The 15,908-nt window shown below is 34.7% G+C and overlaps 2 protein-coding genes across 5 annotated transcripts; both read right to left on the bottom strand.

Moving 5' to 3' along the window:
• Window positions 1-1,389: 1,389 nt before the first annotated feature.
• LOC144565337 (long chain acyl-CoA synthetase 8-like) lies at window positions 1,390-9,662 on the bottom strand. 3 transcript variants are annotated; one of them, XM_078315063.1, is made up of 12 exons: window positions 9,504-9,662; window positions 7,300-7,848; window positions 6,570-6,650; window positions 6,098-6,367; window positions 5,621-5,752; window positions 5,034-5,207; window positions 4,671-4,900; window positions 4,194-4,311; window positions 3,185-3,316; window positions 2,606-2,740; window positions 2,108-2,314; window positions 1,390-1,803 (listed from the first exon to the last, which is right to left on the bottom strand). In XM_078315063.1, the coding sequence occupies exons 2-12, from the start codon at window positions 7,843-7,845 to the stop codon at window positions 1,639-1,641; spliced, it is 2,190 nt and encodes a 729-aa protein (XP_078171189.1). In that variant the 5' UTR covers window positions 7,846-7,848; window positions 9,504-9,662; the 3' UTR covers window positions 1,390-1,638. The 3 variants fall into 3 exon arrangements, with proteins under 3 accessions (XP_078171189.1, XP_078171187.1, XP_078171188.1); XM_078315061.1 differs by having other exon boundaries at window positions 5,034-5,231; XM_078315062.1 differs by lacking the exon at window positions 9,504-9,662 and adding an exon at window positions 8,053-8,188.
• A 1,662-nt stretch (window positions 9,663-11,324) lies between these two features.
• Window positions 11,325-15,030, bottom strand: LOC144565549 (uncharacterized). Of its 2 annotated transcripts, none has more exons than XM_078315340.1 (3): window positions 14,572-15,030; window positions 14,197-14,369; window positions 11,325-11,842 (listed from the first exon to the last, which is right to left on the bottom strand). In XM_078315340.1, exons 1-3 carry the CDS (start codon window positions 14,888-14,890, stop codon window positions 11,687-11,689), a joined length of 648 nt encoding a protein of 215 aa, XP_078171466.1. In that variant the 5' UTR covers window positions 14,891-15,030; the 3' UTR covers window positions 11,325-11,686. The 2 variants fall into 2 exon arrangements, with proteins under 2 accessions (XP_078171466.1, XP_078171465.1); XM_078315339.1 differs by having other exon boundaries at window positions 14,191-14,369.
• Between the last annotated feature and the right edge of the window lie 878 nt (window positions 15,031-15,908).

The following is a 15,908-nucleotide window of genomic DNA, read 5'->3' on the forward strand; positions in this document are numbered from 1 at the left end:
ACAAACGATTGGATTTAGAATAACAGAAATCCTGAAATTCCTTTGAATCGTAGCAGATTTATTTCCATTGTTTTAAGTGGGTCGTTCAAGTTCACTGTACGGATGCGGCTAAAAAATCATGGTTATTCGGATTCTAAAATTCGGTTGGAAAATAAAAATCGGACTTTCAGAGTGGGTTTTTCTTTTCTTTTCTTTTTTCCAATTTTGTACTCAAAGATCATTAAAGCAATATGTTTCGCAAAAAGAAAGATAACATGTTGAAGTGTAAACAACTTGGAGTAAAACGGTGAAATTGCTTAAAATTATCCGAATCTTGGTGTTGGTTGGTGGCACTTTCTACAGCGCCGTCATTAAATTTGATCTGTCCGATAACAGAATTTAAATCAGATCAGGATCAGATTAAATTTCAACCGTTCAATGGAAATTTGTACAAATTAAAGTAGATGTACCTATTTAGTATTAGCACGACATCTTTAAAAACTTTTAATGTGTGAATAATTTTAATCTCTTTAAATATCATTTCAGCTGTCATATCTTTTCATACATAATTAATATTGGAAACGTTTATTAATTATTTGATTTCCATAATTGCTAGATATTGTTTCCTTCTTTTAATTTTGCTTTGAATATGTGCATACATTGTTTTTTACCAATTAGGCAACTACACATTTTTTTTACCATTGATGTAATTTTTTATTGTAACTCAATGTTGTTATGTTATTTTTATTTTTTAATTGCAAGTTGACTGTAAAAATATTCATGATAATTTGCGTTGAATATGTTTTTTATGGTCAATTCACTTTTAATTTATACAAGTAATTACGTCATTTTCTTTAATGATTTTTGTAAAAAAAAAAAAAAAAAAAATATCAATTGCCAAAACGGCGCTATGCCCATAAATCGTATTCACTGGTCGAAAACGATTTAAAGGGGAAGCTATCATTTAGTATCCCACAAGAAACGCACACTAAATCCGAGTTGCTCAGTAAGCGCTTTCCCACCGTTGGATCAAGGTAGAGAGCATGTTGTCCATTCATATAACCCTTACAAGTTACAAGTAACCCCAAAACTTTAGATCGTCTAGCTTAATTTCGTCTCCGCCAAGTTGGATCCGGACCGTCCGATTATAATTCGAACCAATCAGATCAGATTGGAATTCACCCGACCTTTAATATTCATGCAAATTATAATCGGACGGTCCGAATCTAAACTCAAAAGTTTTAGTTACTTCAAACGTCCGAATTTCGGCCAGGTTAAGGAGAGTGCAGATAAGCACCTTCACTCTCAAATGCACCTAGCTATGTGTAAAACTATCAGCAACAATATAAATGGAGAAAATAAAAAGATAAATGAAACTCTTAAGTGCATCACACAAAAAAACGATATAAATTCAAAAAAATTATAAATTTTGATATACGCACAACTAATGAAGTAGATCGATTTGAACGGTTTGGATTCACCATTTAAAGTCGATTCAATATATTTTGAAGTTGGTGTTATATAGATTGAAATTACACTGAATGTTATACTAGCCAGACGCCTTAATACATACAAAAGGCATCACAAATATATACAAACTGTATTTACCATTTGATTTAACATCTACATTTATTTATGTACAACCTAATTTGGTAAAGCTCATTGGTAGAGTTTTTGCAGCTCTTCGTTGAATTTGGCCTTGATGGCTTCTCTCTTAATCTTCAAAGCGACAGTAACAAGACCTGATTCAGGTGTCCATGGATCTGGCAATAGCTTTATTTTTGCAGGTACATCGAATTTGTCAAGCTTACCTGCTTTTGCTGCCTGCACCCAATCAAGAATTAAACAAAAACACAAATTTATAAACAAATGAGTAAAACTGAACAACTTCATAAGAGATTAGAACTTTGAAAATAACATAATAGCTTTCCCAAATAAGGGAATTAAAATAAAGCGTTAATATGGATTTAATTGAGAACAACCTTCTTTTGGCTGTCTCTAAAGATCTGGTCTTCGTAAGGATCTTAAATGAACTTAGAACAGGATCTAGTGAAATAACCCCATGTCACAGAATTGGAAATTCCAAACCACACTAGTACCTGTCTCAAAAAGGTCAGTGGAGACTAACCTTGAGAAGAGATTGCTGAACTTCACTTATGGCCTTCTCATTTTCACAAAGCTCTTCAAAAGCTTGGTATGCAACACCAGCATTAGCTGCCCATTTTTCAAGTTCCTCACGGACAGGCACAACCAAAGCAACACAGTACGAGTTGAAGGAATTGGCATAAACCATGATATTTGCCACATAGTTGCTCGTTGCTAGCACTGATTCAATCTGCATCAGACAGACAGAGAGTACAGGGTATGGTGAGACAAGTTATATAATGAAGAACATGGCTCTATAGCAATACACAATTGGTCAAACCCAGAAAATTTGTAGTGCTCCAATTGTAGAACAGATTTTTTTTTTTTTTTTACTAATAACATATTACAATTTACCACCAAAATTTCAACAAGACCATTTGACTTTAGGACTTCAAAAAATATCAGATCTTAATTCCAATTTGAAAATTCCTAGAATTAATCTGAAAAGTACAAAAAAAATAAGAAAGATAAAGGAAAGTACCTTTCCAAGAGAGAGATATTCACCATGCTGGAGCTTGACTATATCCTTTTTCCTATCAATGATCTCAAGGCAACCATCTGGATGGAACTGGCCAATGTCTCCAGTATAAAACCACCTCATTCCTCTCTCATCCACCTAAATTAGCTAAAAGTCAGTATTCCTACTTTTCTTAGTATTGATTTACATAATTGGCACAATAACATCATTTGCACCTAAAAGAGGCCTATGTGGTTGAGGTCAGTTGAGGTGCAATAGTTGAAGTGGGACTCAATCGAGGCTCAACTGCAAGATTGGGGACCAATACTCATGTGATGCTTAACTGGGCTTGTCGGGCTTATAGCACATTAGAGGGGGGGAAACCTCTCATCTGAACTTCAACCGAAAATTATCATGATAAGATTGTCCTGGACCTTGGTCAGGGTTGATTGCCAAAGTGTTTTCACAATTTAGGTCCATTTAGGTCTATCTATTTAGCAACATCTTTGCCCTTACAACTCCCTCATTATGGCAACCAGAGATAACTATAACCGGTAATACTAATTGATGTGATGCCTGAATTCAAAAAGTCAAAGAGCTCACCTTGTAAGCCTCTTTGGTTTTTTCTTCGTTATTAAAATAACCCATTGTCACACTGGGCCCACCAACTACAATCTCGCCACGAGGCATTGGAGAGTCTGAAATTGTATATCCACCCTCTTCCCATGACACAAGCTGCATTTTGTTATTTATTGATATAGTTACGTATACATTCATCGTATTATATATGTCGAGTAAAAAGGTTAAAAATCACGTATTTGGAATTAAAAAGGAGTAGAACTAGGGTGCTCTTAAGCTCACCAAAGTGTTTGGTGAGCTTGACTCTAAAACCCACCAAATCAATTTCAAATGACGAATCCGAACCGTTGAAACCCGCCTACCTTACGTGTGATGCGTCTACATGTGAAATTTTTAAACATTCGAATTAATTTATTATAAAGTCAAGCGGTCAAAAAATGTTCAAAAAATGAATGCACTAAAATTAATTTATTAACCTTCTAATTTTGATCGATTGACTTTATACTAAACTAATTCGAATGTTTAAAAATTTCACATGTAGATGCATCACACGTAAGGTAGGCGGGTTTCAACGGTTCGGATTCGTCATTTAAAATCGATTTGATGGGTTTTGGAGTCAAGCTCACCAAACACTTTGGTGAGCTTAAGAGCACCCTAGTTCTACTCATTAAAAAGATCTAATTATTCTTCTTGACTTTTTTTCCTCTAGAGAGTTTCATATAATTATGTTTTATAATGGCATGCCAGTTATTATCCATGCCTTGTCTTGCTATTCATAAAAGGTGTATGTCACATGGAATAATATACAAAAACTTATCAAAAGTGGCACAATCATATAGTCCAACATCTACAGAATGGTGCATTATACAAAATGGCATAGCAAGCTTGGGGGCTGATCAAAATCATCATTACCCATTGTTTTTCTTTTTTTTTAACCAAAATCACTACAACTCATCGATTTTATGTAAAATTTATGAATTGTGTAATTGACTGTACAAAATGATTAAAAAAAAAAAAAAAATCGATTTTAAACCTTGATATAACAGCAAGGAAGAGGTGGGCCTACACGACCCACGGTCGTATCATCCCATTCAGTAAAAGCTGCAGCCGCACTTGTCTCGGTCAGCCCATATGCTTGACCAATTGGAGTTCTGTACCAAGCAAAATAAAAGGAAGGTACCATGACACACTGCTAAAATATTGTCAAACCAGGCCTTAATTTAAGCTTCAAGAACAACCGGATTTTGCTTGTGTTCAAACTTATTTGAGCAATAGATACACCAAACAGACTAAGGAGGGGTACAATGCAAGTACCAAGGAGTGGTTGCTTGCAAGTGGAACAGGCATGCACGATATGTTAACAATCTGCATGGTAAAGGGCCTGATCGTATCTATTATTTTAGCAACATAAATCTGTGATTGAAGTAAATATCTAAAATCTAATTGCTATGAAAAAAGAAAATGGATTTCAGATAAACAGTCAACACAGAGGAAAGTAGTACAAAATTACCCAAGGCATATGTTAACAAATCTTTGAGTATCAGCTGACAAAGGGGCCCCACCACAGAGCATGAATCTTACACGACCTCCAAGCAAAGCACGAATAGGTTTGAAGACAAATTTATCCCAAATAAAAGTCTCTACACCTGACACACCACACAAATCACTTTCAAGTGCTTTAAGTCTCCTGTTGTATGCTAGGCTGAATAGCTTCTTCAACATACCACCTTGCTCCTCTACCTATATAAAGCAGACACGGAGACTAATATTTAAACAAATAAATATAATTTAATGGTAATTGGATCTACTTAATTTTTTAAGACAAATTTTTATTTCACATGTTTAAACTTATTTTAAATAATATGACAAGAACCTTTTTGGAAACTCCATCTTTGATTCGGTCGAGGATTGCAGGTACGGCAATTAAAAGAGTAGGCCTTAACACAGAGACATCGCCTTTGGTCCCTTTTTTAATCTTGTTGGATGTGTCAGTCATTGTCGTGGGTGAACCATATCCAATTGCACAACCCAAGGACATAACAACCAACTGAAGGAAATACAGAAAAAGAAACTATGTATAATAAATTACTTGGAACAAAATGAAGCAAAGGTAAAGATAATCTGTTTAATACATTTTTCTTTTTTCACATTTTCCCTATACTTTTTTTTTTATCCTTTGTTTTTATTGCCGGTGTTCTTTTAGAATCCAGTCACTGATGTCTATAGTCTTTTTCAGGGTAATCGGTCCAAAAATCTTTTCCACAAGAAGATAAAAATGAAGGTTAACTGAAGGTGTGAAGGTACTCCCACAAATGTTTAGTCAACACCATACACAACATGCAGGTTTCAGAGATGGTATACTATACTACACAATAAAGTACAACATATTTCCCAGTGACTAAGTTGACAAATTAATGAAGAAAGGAAATGAAAATACAGAGATTATGGGAAGGTTTTTACCTCACCAGCCAGTCCAAAAACATGAGCCAGGGGCAAATAGCCCAAGTATACATCCCCAGGGCCTATCTTCGGGACAACTGTCCGAACTCCAGCTACCAAAGAAACCATGTTTCCATGTGATATCATAACTCCCTATAAACATGGAGTGGATTAAGACATAAAATATCTATATTACAACAAATGTAAAATTTTGCTGACAATCAATACAGAAAATGCATTTAATATGGTTGATGTCATATCCATATAACAAGCCGTGATATTTCAGTCAAGTTCTTCTTCTTCAAAAGAAAATATAAAGATATTTTGGCTATGTTCTGATAAAGATCAATGCATAAAATATTTCAACCAATAAATAAAAATCGTGGATATATGAAAAAAATACAAGTGTTACAAGATCGGTTGAAATGAATGATCTAGCGATAATAACGACAATTTAGTTCTAAACATAAATCATATTCTTGTTTTATTTAAACAAACCTTCGGCAGACCAGTACTCCCACTTGTGTACATAATAACTGCAATATTGTTGCTTTCAGGTAATCGTGGAAGTGTTGGGTTATTTTTGCCAAGTTGCTCAACTTCACAGAATGGTAAAACTGCTAGATCACTTAGTTTGCTTTTCACATCGTCATCAACTTCTTCATAATCTTCAAAATAGATTATATTTTTAACAGTGACGAGTCTTGGCCTTATCGCAGCTACCTTTTTCAGTTGCTTCAAGTCGCATATTAGGGTTGATACCTGTGTCTGGAATTGAATAAAAGAACTAAGAAAAGTTAAGGTAATGGAAGGAAAACTATCTGATACTAGTAAGATTACTCTTAAACTCCTGTTTGGGACCTTATAATTCATCAAGTTGGTTTGTGAGATGTAAATATTGCTTCCTTGTAAAGAAACTAAACAGTTCTCTAGCTTGAAAAAAATTGAAAAAAAGAAGAAGAAACGTCACCTCATTCAACGAGTGAACAAGTGCATCTTCACCAAGGGATGCATATATTGTTACCACTATTAGACTCTGACGAAAGCAGCCCTGTAATGAACCAAAGTGTCTTTTTTGAAATTTGTACAAGAAAAATATAATTAAGACGTGACATGCTATCCCAAGAAAAATATCTTATTCATGCATTGCAAAATTTTAATAATCTCCATTCAACTTGCCCAAGAGAACAAAGGAGTTTTCAACGTGCATGTAGGAACTAACTAATTTTCTATTAGGAATTATATGGAAAGTGAATAATCAAGAACTCCTGGGGAAAAAAGGTCCAAATATTTGGTAAAAATCCTGGAAAAATTCAGTCTGAATAAATACACACCATATAAGTCAACACTGAACTTTATAACTAAAAAAACTTGCATAGCCTAAATCCAGCAGCAAAGAGGTAGATAGTTCAACCTATAGGACTAATTTCATTGTCTTCGGTGAGTGTTGCATATAATATCCAGATCAGATATGCAAATAAGATGATCCATATTACTCAATTTAAATCCATAATTAACAATGGAAGTACCCAACTACCGTTCCAGATTTGAATTCTGATTTAAAATTTTGCCAGATATTTACGTATGCAAGTGAAGGCTTCAGGTAACTCATGCACGGAGACAATTTTCTCTTAACAAAGTATTTGCACTGAACATAACTTATGTAAAGCATTGACCAAAAGAAAAAAACAGAGATTTACTTGAGAAGCAATAAGCCACTCTGCTCTGGTATCAGAAAATATCGCAAGATGAGAATCCAAATCATGCCCCATTTGCACAACCCCTGAAGCAAAGTTACACACACGGCTAAAAACTGCCCCATAATTCTCCCATTCATACTCCCCAAGATGCAGCTTTTCAAATTTTCTCCCATCATTTGATTCAATGACCTCTCTCGATATCAACCTTCTTGTACCGAGATAAGGGTGTTCTGAAAACTTCTCACAAGCTTGCTCAAAGAGAGATGCTAATGTACTAGCACCAGGCCATGGTTCACGAATCAAGTAGTCAAACTTTACATTTCGCATAGCAAGACCCAGTTCCCCACTGGTATCGGCTACTATACCTCTCTTTTTTTGCTTGTTTTTGCGTGAGTTTGTATAAGAAAGGACTAGATATACTGCTATAGAGAGGAGAAGGGCAGCAAAGACGCTGATCATTCCTTGTTCTTTCAAAAATGGCATATAACTTATTGAGTTTGTTTGTGAAACAAGTCCATCTGTTTCGTCCCCTTCTATGTTTTCCATTATCTGAAGACAATAAGGAAAACATTTTAAAAAATGCTATTAGTTGAGGGAAAAACAATCTAAGAAACTTTGATTGCAAAATGTAACAGATGGATGTCAGTACTGTTAACAAACAGATCCAACAAATGTTTAATGCAGAGAAAGAACTAAATAGTAAATGCCAGTATATTTTGTTAAAGGCATAAACAAGATGGTATTATTATTTACCATTTTGGCTACAGGGAGGCAAATCAAAAGGGAGGTTACAGAGGAGACATCATAATATAATGTGGAAAGGGGTGTTGCTATTTTGTCCACCCTCGCACTTATTTGGTTGCTACTTTTTTCCTCTGTCACACTCCGAATTGGGGAAAAGGTATGAGCTCCTAAAATTTTACAACCAAACAGGAAAAGTTGATAAAAGTTTTCTTTCCCTTTCATTCCATTCCAGCCCCTCCGCTGTCCTCCAACCAAAAATAGTTGAGATCCCTTGACAATAGATTAGGTCGACAGTCTTGATAATCATAATAGATAACTTAAAATTGTGAAATCTGACAATCAAAATGTAACCCACACCAAATTCACATGATATACATCAAAAGTGACGAGATTAATGCTACCATTCATCAAAGTACTTGAAATTTACAACAGTCCATATTTAACATATTAAATGTCATCTGATAGAATACCAAATGACATTCAAATTGAATGAAAATTAATACACAACGAATCTATAAGGCTAATGATATGTCTAAAGTATCTAATTTGAGAAACCATTATCACAAAAGATACTGTTTCATTCCTTTCCATCTTCAATGATCTTTGTGAAGAAGTATCTAATTATCATTTTATCTTTTAAACGCTAAATATATAAATAGCTTTGTAAATAAATCATCACATATGGTTGACTGATATTGCGAAGAGCCAAAGAAGAGTCTAAAGAACCTATTAGTTTAAAAGTCAACAAGGGAGACTAAACAAAACTTGGATCATTTTAAAGGAACGGAAGTTCAAATTATCCCAAGTGACAACAGATTCACAGCAAATTATCTGATTTCAGTAATCAGAAAAAGTTCAATTATTAGACACAGCACAGCTGTGCATAATTAGGACAGCTTAGAATAGCTTAATGGGTCTGTTATAGCTTAATGGATCTGATATTATGTAGTTAGTTACAGCTACTGTTATGACTCTATGTGCTGCTGTTATAACTCTATATATAGGCTAGAGGATGTCAGTGACTGAAGGTTAATGAAATAACAATCAATCATTATTACTCTCTCTGGTTTATATACAGAGTTATAACAGCAGCACATAGAGTCATAACAGTAGCTGTAACTAACTACATAATATCGGATCCATTCAGCTATAACAGACCCATTAAGCTCTCCTAAGCTGTCCTAATTATGCACAGCTGTGCTGTGTCTAATATCAATGCTCATAAACAAACTTAAGCAAAGGAATTACCCAAATTAAACCAAAGCATATAGATATTCACACACGGATTGCGCAAGCCAACAATTCGAAAATAACTGGTGTAAAATAAAATGGATTCAATTATATATAAGTCTCGAGTTTCAGAACTAGTTCTTCCTTTCTTTGTTTATACTAAAGTTTACAGTCGCAGTAAGAAGCAAGGAGGAGAAAAGATGGAGATCAGAGAAGAAATTGCGGTGTACCTGATATTGCGAAGAAATTGAAGACCAATATGTGATCAAACAATTCTTTCTCTCTCTATGAAAAAACAAGAAGCATATAGCGTTCCAACTTCCAAGCAACACTGCAAAAGCTGAGCGTGGGAATGAGGAAAGCTAGAATTCATATCACCTAAGGTAACAGAAAATTTCTCTTTAGATCTAAACCGTTCGATCAGAATCCGCACTAATTTTAAAGGCTCCGTGCATTCCACCTCGCACCGGATTAGTCCAGATTCTGATCGGATAGTCCGGATCTAAACGGAAATATTTTGTTACCTCAGAGTATTTGGATTCGCTTTCGGCGCTCTCTTTGTTCAAGAACATTTTGACTTTTTACTTCGAAAAATATGTACCTTCCTTCTAGAACACTGCCTTTGTATTTTATATATAAAAAAAAAAAAAACGGAGGTCTGGAGGCGGATGGGCATCGGACCAATTCGGTCTGATATCAGTTTAAATCCGTCTGATTAATATCGGATTCTCGTAGATAATTTTAAAATTTATGCGGATCAAGTTGGCACATAATTTGATGTGAATTGAACGGTTCCGACCAGACATCGAACAGAATTTGGTCGAAGTCAATTGGACTGCCGCACTCCTAAGAAAATCGCTCTGGATTTTTCTCATTGCATTTTCCAAAGCCACCTCACAAAAATCCGTGACCGGTCTGGGCCGCCTGGCCTCGCGGCATGGTTTAGAAGGATCGAGTCTTTGGACCTGTCAAAATTTTCCCACTCAATCTGTGGTCGCAGGAGCAAACTTTAGCCCGTGGCTCCGTGCTAAATCGGACTCAAAATCAAAATCCGTCTAATCTATAAGATACCTTTTTGAATAACTATTTTTATTTAGATGATTTCGGAAAGAGTGCGCGGCAGCAGATAAGAATTTTTTAAACTTCCTGCTTTCCAGACTCCAGAGTGCACATGAATTCATATCCTCTGAGATATCTCAAACTTTGCGTGACTTTATGGAAAATCTCAACCGTTTAATAACGTTCTGCACGAATCTCAAAGCACACATAATACTGACCCCTACATCACCCCCGAATAGGCACCGGACACGTCGGTCACGCAAAAGTTGAGATATCTCAGAGGATACACACTCGAGTGCACATTGGGTAGAATCCGCATCATCCCAGGTACCTGAGGTGCAAGTGGTGTATCTGGACCATTTATTTCACTTGGCTCGAATCTCAAAGCATGGCCCCCAGGCTCAACAGATACCGGATTGAGTTTAGCTTGGATGGAATTAATCTGGGCCGTCCATTTTTATTGATTGCACCTCAGTAACAAATATCAGCTCCCCTTACTTAGCCTAAGTTTTTTTTTTTTTTTTTTTAGAAAAACATCCCCAAATAAGTATGCAAATATAGTAGTTAGTTATTATGTGCAAATTTAAATCATTCTATTTTTTTTTCTTAAAATGATAACAAAAAAGATAATATTACGAAATGGTTCCTTAAAAGGTCCGTTTGCAACAAAAGCATTTTCATACAAGTGGCAAAAATATATTTTTATTTTATTTTATACACTCTTATCTTCTTGCCTCAAATTCATTTTACAGTCATTTACCTAATATAGTAAAATTTTGCTCATAATTTTTTTGAATAAAGTTGGAGGACAAATCACACAATGGTTTTAATATCTACAAAAGATTTCCATTAGAGTTGAACTACTATACGGAGGGCACAGTCTTTAGCCTTCGCCACTAGACTAAAAATTAATTCTACTCTCAACTAATAATTAACTTTTGAATGATTGTCCAGCTGACTAGTTAGGGTTGATAAAAAAAAATTAGCTGATAGCCTTTATCTAAACATTAATTATTACCATACATATATCAACTTTCACTTTGTTTTACAATCAATTGTTAAATTGTTTAGCTCCCTAATTAAAAATATAATTAATTACAAACAAGCAACAACCTTAAGGCTGTAATTTCCAAAGAAATATAAGGTTTGTGATTTCTAGTTAACACGTGATGACATAATTAAGACTGATATCTAAACAAATATGACACTTCTTCATTTTAACCAATCCGTCCAAATTCCAATCCAAAAGCTATGATACAACTATTTACTAAGTAAATAAGGTAGTAAACATAATGTAGAACCCATCTGAAGAGGATTAGCAAAAGATCTCTCTAGTAGATATTTTCGCCACCTTTTAGGTTCCGGCGACTTCAGAAATGCTCTGCAAGGCCGGCCTCCATTGACCGGGGCGTGATCCCGACGACTTGCTACTCAATATCAACGCCTGTGCCACTGCAACCAACTCGTCGGTCTCTGCATCCTCTTCGCTTTTATCACCAGTTGGTTCAGCCTGCAGTTTAAGTTTCCATGTAAGTCCTTGATTAAAACCAAGATAACAAATTAATTGACAATTTTATATTGCTGTGTAATAACAAGTTTGGTCAATGTCGCGGACATGGTTGTTCAAGTAGTTGCTGTTTGTTTACAAAAATGGCTCACATTTGAGACATTGCACATAATAGCTTTTGCATTAGACGTAACCAACATAATTTTTTATATAAATAATTTATTTAAAGAAACTTTTTCAAAATAATATATAAATTTAGATGGAGGAGATTTTATTTTGTAGAAGGAGCTGAATCTATATGAATCATACATTCAATTTCTTTAGACAATTCTAAAGCAACCCAATCAATATTCAGTTTATTTAGTTGTCACACTACGCCACACAATTATACAAAAGATTACATAACAAATTAAGCTCATAAACTCTTTAATTTCATGCATACTCGTAATGAAAATTTAATGATTCGGAAAAAGTTCGGCAGAATAAAAAAATTGTGATTCGAGAATAATTCATGTATAATTTGGAATTATACATTGAGTCAGACGGAAGATCATAGTCCCACAATAGAGCCAAAAAACATATATATAATGGAAATTTTTTGACGCAAGAATAATTAGAATATAATTCGAGAATAATTCAAGTATAATTCGTAAAATTCGCGAATAATTTGAGTATATCGAATAGTACACAGATTGATTTGCTAACAGCTCAAATCTAAATAATTTGTGAATTATTTACGAATTCTATTACTATGTGCATACTAAACCATTGTTATAGAAAATCTGAGTCACTAAAGAATCTGAATCTGATAAAAGTTTTCTACACTACATCCAATTTTCTATATTATTTTTAAATAATTTCGATAAATAAAAAGTCTGCGTAACTTAAACATCCGATCAGAGTCAAACGAACCATATTCTCTGCAGATATAATTATTCCCCTCGTTGGCTCGTACAATTGAAGAGCTTGAGTGCTGGACCACGAAATCTATGCAACGCAAGAAATAATACGGACTTACGGAGTCTCAGTCTCTGACACTCCATCTGAAACACACAACTAGACCCGACGGGATTTGAAATTTGCAAGAATTTGTTTGAAACATATCACTTGTCAAAAGGGTATTCTGAACGAACAGAAAATCCATTAATGAGAGTGTGTTGACTTGATGGTGACACGCTACTTTGAACAAACAAAGACTTGATGGTGACATGAGCCAGGACAATCACGGACTCCTTTCACTGTTACCTTTGTAATAAAAGAATAGCTATGAAGTACGCAAAATATAGAAACAAATAATTAGCTATAGATAGGCCTATCAGTCTGTCACCTATGCTTAATTATCTCTCTTTAATTTAATTGGTCACTGTCTCACGTATGAATTCATATCCTCTGCGTTAACTCAAAGATTATTTTATGAGTTAATGCATCTGGACCGTCCGATCTATTTTAAAATTCGTACGGATTAGATCTTCACTAATATTATAGCCTGTGATCGGATTAACTCCGTTTAAAATCAGACATCTTTTGAGTTAATGCAGACCAAGCAGACTCAAAAAATAATAATAATAATAATGGTTTGAATATATTCTACAACATTTTTTAGAATAAGATGATGAATATCAAAATTCTCAAATCATAACTGGGCAACCATTTACACACAAAGTAATCCGAATTTGTTTTTACTGTCTTTGAAAAAAAAAATTAAACCCAATAACTGTTGTATATTAAATTTTTTCTAAATTACTAGATCCACAAATTATAGCTGCGCAACTAGCTTAATTGCGTACCTATAATCTGCGGAACCACAAACAAACAAAGGATACGTGACCATTCTGTTGGTTGTGGCGTTGTGCAATATAGATTATAGACCTGGTAATTTTTAATTTTTTCAAAAATAGTAATTATTAGTTTTTTTTTCAAAGATGGTAAATAATAATTTCGGGAAAATAATACCTAAGGCACCTGTACTAACAGATATATTCTATGATATTGTCTTATACGGTACAGATAAATTCCAATATCTGTGGGCATAAATGTTTAGTAAACATATCACTATTCACTAGTTATGTTATTGTTTATTGTTAAAATGGGCTGGGAATTAAACTAAGAATTTTTGTCCATTTTTACTGACGAAGAATGCATTTTTATTTTATTTGAAGCTCGTAGGGCATTTGTTTTCTCAACCATTTACTCTCTTCCAATGACATTAAAAAAGATTAAAAACCGCCTAATTAACGGCTTGTTGCTCACAAAAGAAATAAACAAACAAACAAACAAAAAGAATAAAAACCAAAACATATTTAATTACGAGAAGAAGTCAAACAATTTTCTATCCATAATTAACAACTTACCACTACCTCATCTTTCTCTGATTCTGTTGTCATGGTATCGCCACCTTGGCGTTCTTTCCTGCTCTCTCTTCTTCCCTGAGTAGAGCTACTACACATCTCCGTGCCAGTACTGGAAGTACTATTCTGAACAAGTCTACTTAGCTTGGCATGTCTCTTCGTCTCAAATTTCCTCACCACTTCTACAAAAAGAAACCATAATTAAAAACACAAAACACGCTAGCTACTTTTTTTTTTTTTTTTTTAAAAGGCAGAAGCCCATTTCATATTACTGAAATTGGATAATTACAAAATTAGTTTTAGTGTACCCTCCAAACAGGGAACACGCTAGCTACTTAAAAATATATAAAAAAAATGGTTCCAAAACAAAAGATTGAAACAAACCTTCGAAGCTGACGAGGCGGTAAACATGCCCCATGAGTAGTGTATCGTCTGGCCTCAAAAGCTTTAGGTGCTTCACCGGTGCATGATCATCGGTGCCGGATTTTCTCCTTCTCTCCTTATGTTTACTACCGACACTACCATTGCCAGTAGCGTTGTTTTCACCAGAAGAAGATGGGGCAGTGATTATTACCGCTACATAGTGACCGGGATTTTCGGCCATAACTCGACTGGCGCTGATGGACCAATAAACCCGCTCAACCTTGCCACCGGGATGTTGGATCACCACGGTGGCCACCTCAGCTGCCTGGCAATTCCCCATTGATTATGGAACTAACTTGAGGTTTTCCTATTTCCTTTCTTTTTTGTTTGTTTGAACTTTTTGTTTCTTTTTTGTTTTGAGGATATGTCTTGGTTTTCTTCTTTTGGGATGGAGGTGGCAGAGATGGAATCACAGCAGTTGGTAGCAGAGTGGGAACACACGGCTGGGTTTATTCTATATATATGAAAGAAGATGTACCTAGTGACTAGTGAGGTATTAAAAATTGAGTAATGCTCTTGTGTCCCTTCTGCTGTACCAATTCAGTGAATGAACTTTTCCTCAAAAAAAATTCAGTGAATGATATGAACTGTGAGGTAATATTTGGAATTTTTTTTACAAACCATAATTAATTAAATTGATTTTAGTAAAGCAGTATAATTTTTTTTTTTTTACAAAAAATCATAAGGATCGAATTTCCAATTCAGTCTCCAAATTTTACTTTTTGGAGAGATCGAATTGGGGATTCGGTCTCCCCATTTTCCTCTGTTTCAGCCTGTTTCGGCTCCTGTTTCGGTCTCTGTTTTGATTTTTTCTGTTTTTCTCAAACACTCTGTATTTTTGTGATGTATTTCCTCTGTTTTGGCCTCTATTTCGACCTGTTTCTGCTAGAGCCAGCTCCTGTTTCGGCCTGTTTCTGTCAGGGACAGATATTGTTTCTTCCAAGAACAAGCTGTTTCTGCTAGGGACAACCCCTGTTTCAAAATAAAGGGAGACCTTATTGGGGATTCGGTCTTTATGGTTTTTGTAAAAAAAAACAATTATACTACTTTGCTAAAATTAAATTAGTTAATTATGGTTTATAAAAAAAATTCTAATATTTGAGTTTGGATACAGGTGAAATGAGAGGCGTAGTTAGGATTTGAGTTGAGTCAGAGATGAAAAAAATATTAAGTACTCAAATCAGTCGTATGTCCGCAATCTTTATAATTTGTACATTCTGTTTCAATATTTGTCGAAATTTTTATAAATACCCAAAATAATTAACAAATTACGGAATCTATTCCTTTTTGGCGAAAAT

Source organism: Carex rostrata, chromosome 14 (assembly GCF_964058835.1).
Source record: "Carex rostrata chromosome 14, lpCarRost1.2, whole genome shotgun sequence".
Lineage (NCBI taxonomy): Eukaryota > Viridiplantae > Streptophyta > Magnoliopsida > Poales > Cyperaceae > Carex > Carex rostrata.

Coding starts and splice junctions, on each gene's coding strand:
- LOC144565337 (XM_078315061.1), bottom strand. CDS start 7,845: ATGGAAAACATAGAAGGGGACGAAACAGATGGACTTGTTTCACAAACA. Junction 4,312..4,670: donor TTTGTTAACATATGCCTTGG/GTAATTTTGTAC, acceptor TGCTTGGTACAG/AACTCCAATTGGTCAAGCAT. Junction 2,315..2,605: donor AATATCTCTCTCTTGGAAAG/GTACTTTCCTTT, acceptor TGTCTGATGCAG/ATTGAATCAGTGCTAGCAAC.
- LOC144565549 (XM_078315339.1), bottom strand. CDS start 14,890: ATGGGGAATTGCCAGGCAGCTGAGGTGGCCACCGTGGTGATCCAACAT. Junction 14,370..14,571: donor CCGCCTCGTCAGCTTCGAAG/GTTTGTTTCAAT, acceptor TTCTTTTTGTAG/AAGTGGTGAGGAAATTTGAG. Junction 11,843..14,190: donor CAGAGAAAGATGAGGTAGTG/GTAAGTTGTTAA, acceptor CTTAAACTGCAG/GCTGAACCAACTGGTGATAA.